We start from the raw sequence: 9953 nt of genomic DNA, 5'->3' as shown, positions 1-9953 counted from the left end.
TTGAGGGAGGAAAAGGTGACTGGGAACAGTCTGCATTGGTTTACCAAGGGTAAATCATGCCTGAGCAACTTCGTTGTCTTCTTTGATAAAATGACTAGATTAGTGGACAAGGGGAGAGTAGTCATTTGGTTTTAAAAATCAAATGTTGAAATTTTAGTCACAGTCCTTCATGGGGCTGAGGGAGAAATCTACGTGGTCTCTCCTTCCTTCCTGTGGAGGAAAACCACAGCCTAACATAAAGGAGACAGACATTAGGACAATCATGATGGTTAAATACTCATCCCAGAAATAAAAAAAAAAACAAACAAAAAACCAACAAAAGATAACACAATTTCTTCCAACATGTATGTTTTATTTGTTTGAGGTTTTTTTTAAGACCTGAGAGGGTCAAGTTAGAAAAACACTGTTGTGGTTTGAGTTGAACCTCACAGACTCATACACCCGCTGTCACCATGTATTTACAAGACCTGTTGGACATCTGCAAAGACAGAAGAAAGTTCAAGGACATGAAATGGTGAAATGGATGAGTGAGTAGATAGAGAGACTTGGCTTAGAAATCACTTTGGCAAGCATAGTCCATTTGTGTCAGTGCATGAAAGGTAAGCCCAAGAACAAATGCTGAATAAGTATCTTACCATAACCCTGCAAAATATCTGATAGGGAGAAGACTTAGGATGCCACCTTGACCAAGACAGCTTTAATGCTGTGAGCACAGAAACTAAGTGCTTGACTTACCCTGGGAGCACTAAGCAAAATTTTCAACAGTTAGAGAGATACCACTAATTCTTCAAGTATACAGGAATGGTGTGACAAAACAGTTTGAACACTGTGTGTGTAATATAGAACATCATCAAAAACATTAATCTCTAGTAGCTTCACTACTCTATGTGGTTTCAAATTTGCTGCACATTGTGCTCCCTGACAAACTAGTTTTCCAGTACTACAAAATGTGGCTAGATACAGTTTACCTAGTCAATAATTTTGTAGGCTGTTTTTCCAAAGTAAACAACACATTCTTTAATCACAAAATGCAAACTGAACTTTTACATTATAAGCATAGGGATAGAAAAGCAGACAACTCAAATACTTTCCCATTTTGGGACTACCTTCAGCTTCTCTTCCTAACAGATGTTTATTTAGCATACCAGCTATTCTATAAATGTTTTAAATGTGTATGTTTTGTTTTTTAAGCCTCACAGAAAAACAAACCCCACAAAACCTATGCCAGCACCTTAGCTCATAAGAGTGAAAACAGCTGTGCTGAATCAATGACCTCCTCCTGAAGCTGTATCTGTCTTAGCAATCAGGCTTACAATCCATAACATTGTCCATGTGAGGCAAGGAAGCATAACGAGAATGAATGGTAAAAGATAATCTTCCACCAGTGTAAAAACTGGCAAGAGAAGTCTTCTGTTCCAGACCTCTGAACAGAATGGCATTCTAGCTCCTCAAAGCCATAAACTTCTGCGCTATGATTAAGCTGCTTACATGCATTTGAGTTGTGCTTGCAAAGGAATACTTTGCTTTTGCAACATTTGTACAGCCAATTTCAGATTAGATAAAAAATACTATTTAAACTGACTATTGTTCTTCATTGTTTTGTGAATCAGATTTCTCTTTCCATATTTTATACATTTCTATGTCTATACAAAGAGGAAAGAAAATTATATTAAAGAGGAGGAAAAAAATTTACCAGTGACTCTCACTTACCCATCCATGAAAGCCTTCTGGGTGAGTTGCAACACCCAACACAAGGTAAGAAAATTTGACACATGGAATGGGTTATAATCAAGCTCCATTGCCTTCTCCAACACATCTACGCACTCCTTTCAGCACTGCATATTCAACTGCTTTGTTTATTAACAGCTGCTTAAGATGCCTCTATGTCAGCTTTCAGACCTCTGTGAATCCCATTCTCAAGCAGCTAATATGACCCTTGTTCAGTGATAGAAAAAATCCAGTTTGATAGTGGTTCAGTGGCAGAGAAAATCCACATAATGTCACAGTAACAGGACACAAAGACCTGATCTAGTATAAAAATCATTCTGTCAGTTCAAATTTGTTCCAGACATTTTGATGGAATATCTTTGCACTTGCAAAGCTTTACACCCAAGAGCGTATTGTCTATTCTCGCACAGCCAGCCAAAATCATAAATCCAGTGTGAACTTTGTATTGCTTACTCTGCTAATTCAACAGGAATGTGACCATGTACCCAAGCTGGCCTACCTTTTAGGTAATCAAATAGTGCACAATTCTGGCACTAAATATCATTTAAGCACGACCAAAGAGGCAGCCAGTGTCAGGAGAAAAGACAGTACTGGTGAAAAGAATAACAACCATTTATGCCTGTGACAATTCTGATAACCAATCTCAAAATTCCATTACCATGGAAACTTTCATTCTCTGACAATCATCCAGAATTACTAAATTATGTGTACTGTGTCCTGCAACACCAGGTATGGACTATATTAAAATCAGAAAAGGACAGATATGCTGGATTAGGCAGTCCATTGACTTGCATATTGCTCACTGTGGGCATTATAATGACTACAAGGGCACTATCTTGTCTTCATAATAGTTTTTAAAACAAAATTATACTGCTCCTGTGAGTATTCATACAACCTTTCGAAAATGTAGCAGAACTGCTCCTTCACTGATAGCTTTAGGTTCACAAATAGGACATAAATTTTAACTCAGCACATACACAAACAGGTATCTCCCTCCAATGAACCTGTACAGAAGAGTTCTTTCATAGTACCAGCTCTACATATATATAAAAAAAAAAGTAAAGAAAAAAGTACCTCAAACCCACAAACCAAGAAGGACATCCAGCAAAACTTGTTATTCTTTTCAATGCATTAGATGGTGTTTAACCTGGCATCATACCAGCAAAAACAAAAACAAGATTTCAAAAACTAGCAAAATCAGGGCAAATACATACCTCTGCTGCACTCTTAACCAATGCCATTAGTAAACAAAAGTCTTTTCTCTATTTCTGTTGGAGATACATATGAAAAAATAGCACTAAATAAGAGAGGAACCTTATCTGTAAGTCATTCATTTTAACTCTCTAAAAAGAAGGTGTGTTACCTGATCTCAATGTTGCAAGCTTTTGGGGACATAATATTTTCATGAAAGCCATTCGAAACCTCATATGACAGAGAGGGTAGAGAAATGGATTCAGGGAGGAATTGAGCCACAAAAGCCAAAAGGTTATTTCATACAGGGAGTTATGGACACAGGTTCCTTGGCAGGCCCCACGAATAATCATTAGCAAAGTGTATGGGGCCCAGCAAATGGCAAAGGCACATACAATTATGGCAAGTGACTTAGCAATTTTCTTGTCCTGCTGCAGTTTTGACCCAGTCCTTGAGCGGAAAGAAACAGAGAAGTCCTTTTTGAGAGCCGTGGGACTTGTTTGTGTTGGAGATGGACAGTTACCCATCACTGCTGGTCTCCATGACCTTGTTAATGATGAAACGCTGTCCTCTGCTTCTGATGGAGGAGAAGATGCTCCCGGCCTTGGCAAGAAGCAAAATCTCCAGGACAGGCTGCTGCTCCTTGGAGGCTCACAGTCCTGCGTGCTGCTGTGCCGCTGGCGCCTCTGGATGTCATGGAAGATGTGCATGTTGAAGTAGGCCACTGAGAGCAGCGGCACGAAGAACTCCAGGGTGGACGCGCACAGGAGGAAGTACCAGTTGTCAAAGAACTCGGCGTAGCACTGATCCGCCGCTACCACACTGTGTCCGGCCACATGCTCCCAAAAGAGGATTGCCGGGCAGTAGAGGAGGAAGGCAAAGACCCAGATGGCCACCATCTTGACAACAGGGTTAGACGTTAGTCCCTGCTGGGCTCTGTAAGATACCTGCGAGGGAAAAGGACATGTCACGTATTCAGGCAACATTTTGGAACAACTATCTCAAAAAAACATAAGCAAGCAAGTCAAATACCGCATTTGTTCTGTAATTCCCCAGACATGTAGAAAATCTTCACTTACGTAAGGTCCTGAAAAACTCTGTTAGTGTTGCTCATCAAATACTGTAGCTCTGTGATAGATTTGAATACTTGGGATTGGAGAGGAGTAGAAATTATGATTGCTAAACTCCTGTTTGGCTTCCAGGTGCGAAAGGACATGGCTTGTTTTCATCACCACCACAGTAAGGTAGCAATAAGGAATCAGTTTATGTTTCATTAAATGCCCAGGCTCAGAGGAGAGTAAAAGCAGCTGTGGGACTTACTTCCTGCAGAGGCAAAATTAGAAGCCTTCTGTGTTAGCCAGATTGCCATGTGAGACTGCAAACACTAGACAATGTAATTTTTAATAGCGTTGCCTCTTGCCATAGCAGAAAAATCTATCCCACACATATGCTTTAACATCCCTTACTTTATCAAAACATTCTCTTTTAACATTCACTTTACCTTGTAAACAGCTCATTGCATTATTGCAAATCTTTTTTTTTATGCCTACCCAGACTGCATTAATTTATTTTACTCTCTAGCCATAAATATGTATCTTTGAAAAAAATATTAAGAATTAAAATCATGTCATCCAAAGTTAGGAAATACGAGAGTTAAAACCACCCTTGTAATAGCCCAGTCAGTATGTACAATACATACTTCTAGTTCTTGGTCTCCCGCTTCTTTCAGAGCATAAGATAATCAGTTAATGATAAGCTGGACAACTTTATTTCCTCCATACTGTTCAACATTTTTCATCCCAGGCTTTCCTCAGACTCAGAACTACTACCTTGCTCATTAGCTTCCTGTGCTTTTCATTAGGGTGGCACGTGCATGCTATACAAATATTAATGAATGGTATCTTCACAGCCACATACAACACAAGGGGCGTTGTCCCTATTTTACCAGTGAGTAACTAAGCAGTAGTGCAGTGTTACACACATTATTTTAGATTCTCTGTTTCAAACATCTGTAGCCTGAAGATTCAGACTCCTCTACATCTTAAAGCATCATATAGTCTCACAGCACAGCTCCAGTTCTGCAGTAATTAATTTGCAGCCCTTTGCAAGACCACAAGTATCTCCGCTCAGTAAGCAGAAAACAGGAAGCTCAGCACAGCTTCACAGTTAAGTCTGAAATGACTGGCCCCTGGCCGCAAGCTAGGTTTGCAGCAGAGGCAGAGGTGGATCCCAAGTCCATGAGGAAGCATGGTATCTTTTCTTTGGATAACTGCCCTGTGTTACACACTCATGGACTCACTCCATCCTAATTACCTAAAGGAGAAAACCAGAATGTGATCACGTAAATGAAGACCATCAACAGTGCATAAGAACACAGAGCTTGGTTGGGTTGCAGAGGCCTTTTTAATTTACATTTCTCACATTCTGAGCTCTGCAACTTCATTAATATTTTTCAATATTACTATTTCTTAAATGCAGGGATTTTCATACTTTATTGTTCAGCTTTAAAAAAAAAGCAGCAACAACCAACCCTAAAACCACAACACAGGGGAAGAAGAGAAAGAGATTAGTTATTGTCTCAGCACTTCCCAAATGAGAACCTCCCGATCTAACACAGCCTATGTCACTTGAACTAGCAGACTCATTAAAATTAAAGGATGTTGATCATCTTCCATCTGGACCAAACATCATGCAGAGCTTAGAAATGGTGAATGATAATATTTACCACTGGATTCCTCAGATATCTGCTGAAGCAGAAGAATGATAATACTCAAGAAACACCTCTTACCTCTCTGCATATTTTGATTCGTTCTTTGCGCTTCAGGGGACTAGTTTCCACCCAACTGCTTGTTGGCAGCACATGTCAATCACCCCCTGTGGTAACGCAGATCATCATCTGATCTTCAGTCAGTCTGTCCCACATATCTCTCCATACCTTCTTGTCCTTTTAAAATTCATCCCAAGCATAAGCACATCCTCAACTCAACTTAGTTTTCATTACTACTCTTCTAATGACCAAAGCCCAAGTTCTCCACACCTCTGCTGCCCCTTTCCTACCTTGACCTTCCCACCTCCTCTGTGGTGTAATTAAATAATTTCTAATCCAGATGGCAGGAGGGAAACATTGAAATCATAGGCAAGGCATTGTCCTATCTCTAAGTCCCAATGCAACATTGAAGCATCAACGTTTCTTCAGAAAGAAGTTTTATAGAAATCTCAATATATATAAAGCAATAATTAGAAATGTTCTTCTTACAGCTTTTGTAACTGACAGGAAACGGTCATAGCTGATAAGGACGATGTTAAACACTGAAGCTGTGCACAGGAGATAGTCCATAACTAGCCAGATCTTGCACAGGCCTCTTCCCAAGTGCCACGTCCCTGTCAGGGCATAAGGGATGTACAAAGGCATACAGAACGCACCTATGGAAATAAACCAAATGCACACATCAGTCAGCACTGCAGGCAGTGCTCATGAAAGCACAGAAACATTTCTGCAGTATCTGATAAAAGCACGATACTGACTAGAATTGCCATGTGCAAGTCTTTGTATTCTCATGCAACCAATGAACACTTTACTACAAACTAGGCACCAGTAACATTCTTCTAATACCTTTCCGAAAGGTGTATCGCGTTTATTGGGTATCATTATTACTTCTCCTGTTTACATCACCTACTAAAGGAAAGAGCAGCTGACTTTTTTACCTGCTAAAGTAAACACTATTCTGTATTAACTACTGAAATTAAAACAAACAAATAAACAAAAAAACTTCCCCCCCCAATGTAATTTACTAACTCTTTTCTACAATAAATTATCTAATTGCCATGCTTGTAACCTCTTAGAAGCATGATATGGTGTCCAAAAGTGCTCCAGAAAAAACTTCTATAGAAATACAATATGAATTTCAGGCTAACCTTTAAAACTGTATGATCAAAAGGCTGACAAAAACTGCACAGTTAATTAAGTACACCCAGTCTAACATTTCTTCTCATCATAATTCTTGATCATAACCACTTTACAGTAATGAGCTGATAGGGTATTATCTATGGGAACACACCAAACAGTGGGAACATACATGAGTGACCCACACCCATGGCTATCTAAATTTAGGCTGTTAAATCCAAATGTTTTGAAAATGCCAAGATGAGCTCATTTTAATGAATTTCTAGGTGGTCACACTACACACACTGTCAAACAATGCAGCCTTGAGAGTCTGAAGAGCTAATGGTGTAGTTTGCTATGATGCAGAAACACAGTGAACAGCATCAACACTTTAATGAAATGGGATTACTGCATCTACACAGCAACTAACACTTGCTCTTTCAAGCAAAAGGTTATGTTACAGATTTTAACATTCACAGGGAGGAAAAAAAGGGTATTATTTCAACTTTAGATTTACTTTGTAATAGCATGTACTCCTGTATCAGGTACTGAAGGGTATCTTGAGAGTTTCCATTTCCCTAAAAATCTTACAATTTCTGTTATTGTCCCTCTACTAAGAATCAAGAGATGTCTTCAAATCCAGCTATAGGTCCAGAAGCATAGAGATAAAGCAAAAGCTGTTGAAGGTCAAAATCAGATAGATTAAATATATTAAAAGAATATATATAGCTCTGCAAGCATGAAAGTGTGTGCTTTTAGCAATAAGGATCAAGCAGAAATTAAGGATAACACAGGTATACCCTGAACATAAATTAAGTAGCTACAGAAATACAAATCAGTATGCAAAGCTTTTAACCAAATTTAGAATGAAAAACTAGACATTCAAGTAAACATAATATCACAAACCAAAAATTTATGGAAGTTAGGTAATGCCAAGTAAGCTCTACTTCCTTCTTTGATAGAGGACATTATTTACCTCATACTTCTCAGCTAGATTATGGTATTTGTTTAATATGGTGCTAGATTACGAGCCAGATGACAGAACACCACTCTGTCCATTGGTTTTCTGTTCACTGCTGTAGTTTTCTCCTGTGTACCATAGCTGGACAGCAGGCAGCAAGATCTCTGCAGCACAGCAAAGCCGTTATAAGCTGGAAGAAGACATCAAGTGTACGGGGGATGGGATCAAAAGACTATACAAGGAGATCTGGACATCACGAGGACCGGACTATTAGAAGCCATGCCCCTAACAGAACTTCTGACACTAGCAATAAATTTCAAGAAGAGTTTCTTCTGTTCTTTCAGTATCCTTTTTAAATGAGTAGGTAAAAAAAAGTAGAATAAAAACAGTTTAAAAATATTTTCTTGTGATGTGACAAGTCAGAATATAGATTTCATGAAATAGCCACACTTGTTTAAAACCATCCCTCTGCATACTCAATAATTTAACCAAGACTTTTACCGGAGACACTCAACACTTCACAGAATATTGCAATACATCAATCTCCAATTGCACATCACACTAGCATTTTAATTGTACTTTTTCTCAGTACAAGTTTCAAAATAAAATGTGTCCCTATGTATAAATATATGTATAAGATCAAGCTTTGTAAAAACCGTTTGATTTGTTATTTTTATTCACCTATACAAACACATATTCCTAAGGTATGACTCTAGATAGACCATGTACAGCAAAATGTTCAAAAATATTATTCATCACTATTTAGTTGCAAACTTCAGGTGATTATCTATATTGTGTGAGAGTAGATTGAAATAGAAGGTATCAACCATGTATGCAAGATCTGCCAGATAATATATGCTGTATTTGATTTGACTATCTAGATTTTAGTCAAGACTCTTCACAAACTCCAGTTCTTTGTTATTCCACATAGATTCATGCACAGTGGTATTTTTTCCTGAAGCAATAACATTAAACATTACCTGTTTACCTGTCAAAGGTTCCATTTGTTTCTGAAAAATAATAGGCTGCTAAAACACTTCACGCAGCTTCTACCATTCCTTACCCTTCCCCTAGACACACAGCTGGGAAACAGTTCTCTTAGAAGAAAACCACCCAGAAAATAAACCCCATGGCTTCTCCTAAGATTCCTAGGAAACAAATAGTACATGCCTCCACAGTTGTGACTTACCCACTGCAAAGTCAGAAATAGCAAGATTGAGAAAGAAATAGTTACTCCGATGCCTGAGGTTTCTGTCCATGATGAAAGCAAGGATCACCAGGATGTTTCCAAGGATGGTGACCAGAGCTAGCAACACCATGAGGAAAGCCAGCAGCACCAGCACGCCCAGTGAAAACTCGGAGCTCGGTGACTGTGTGGACAAAGTCTCATTACCCGTTCCAGCCGTATGCGGAGTTTCAGCAGTGCTGTTGTGCATGTTGTGTATCCAGGTCAGTTCAGTCTGGGAAGAAAGTTGCATCTGGCCGAGTTATCCAAAACGTTGATATTCATAAGGAGTATAAACAAGATGGGCCAAAAATCCAATAAACATCAAAAAAAATTCCCAGGCAGGGAAAAAATTAAAAGGTTTTGATGCTAGATAAATCTAGTTTTCCTAAGATTTTTTATACTATGTATATCTCTAGAAGAGTTACGAGTAAGAAATATGCAGTTTTTCCAAGTTCATATTTTAAAACGCAAGTTCTTCTTTATGCAACCTGATCCTTATCTGTGGAGGTCAGGAGGGCTGATTTGAGATTCTCTCTTGCTTTCCTCCCTCCCTCCCTCCCTTCCTCCCTCCCTTCCTCATTCCCACCCTTGCAGAAGTGTTTTGCTTGCTAGCATTATGGACAACAACTTTTTCTGGATTTTTTTTCTTAATCTTGAGTACATATCCTTATGAGAATTTAAACTACTTTCTAATTTCATCCTTGTTTATCTAGTGTCATTGTATTTCAGCAAGTCTGTGGTCTCTATTGTGTTCTATTTTGTTGTTGACCTAAGGCATGGTCAGCTTCATTGTTGCTGTTGTTGTTCCTCTTTCTGTGGACCCTAGGGCTGAAAACTGATATGCTGTAAATAAGCATATATACAATTACTTACCAGAACAGTTAGCCAGCAGTGGTCCAACCCTCAGAGATCAGTTGCAAAACTCCCACTGAAATCAGTTTCAAAACTCTTAGCGGCAGCCC

The 9953-nt window shown here is 38.9% G+C and overlaps 1 protein-coding gene across 1 annotated transcript; it reads right to left on the bottom strand.

Moving 5' to 3' along the window:
- Window positions 1–259: 259 nt before the first annotated feature.
- Window positions 260–9468, bottom strand: LOC128142455 (histamine H3 receptor-like). Its single transcript, XM_052788555.1, has 3 exons — window positions 8953–9468; window positions 6176–6342; window positions 260–3866 (listed from the first exon to the last, which is right to left on the bottom strand). The coding sequence occupies exons 1-3, from the start codon at window positions 9239–9241 to the stop codon at window positions 3072–3074; spliced, it is 1251 nt and encodes a 416-aa protein (XP_052644515.1). The 5' UTR covers window positions 9242–9468; the 3' UTR covers window positions 260–3071.
- Window positions 9469–9953: the final 485 nt, after the last annotated feature.

Source organism: Harpia harpyja, chromosome 5 (assembly GCF_026419915.1).
Source record: "Harpia harpyja isolate bHarHar1 chromosome 5, bHarHar1 primary haplotype, whole genome shotgun sequence".
Taxonomy (NCBI): domain Eukaryota; kingdom Metazoa; phylum Chordata; class Aves; order Accipitriformes; family Accipitridae; genus Harpia; species Harpia harpyja.
This window is presented reverse-complemented; position numbering and strand designations above follow the sequence as displayed.

Coding starts and splice junctions, on each gene's coding strand:
- LOC128142455 (XM_052788555.1), bottom strand. CDS start 9,241: ATGCAACTTTCTTCCCAGACTGAACTGACCTGGATACACAACATGCAC. Junction 6,343..8,952: donor TATTTCTGACTTTGCAGTGG/GTAAGTCACAAC, acceptor TTATTTCCATAG/GTGCGTTCTGTATGCCTTTG. Junction 3,867..6,175: donor TCCTGTCAGTTACAAAAGCT/GTAAGAAGAACA, acceptor TTTCCCTCGCAG/GTATCTTACAGAGCCCAGCA.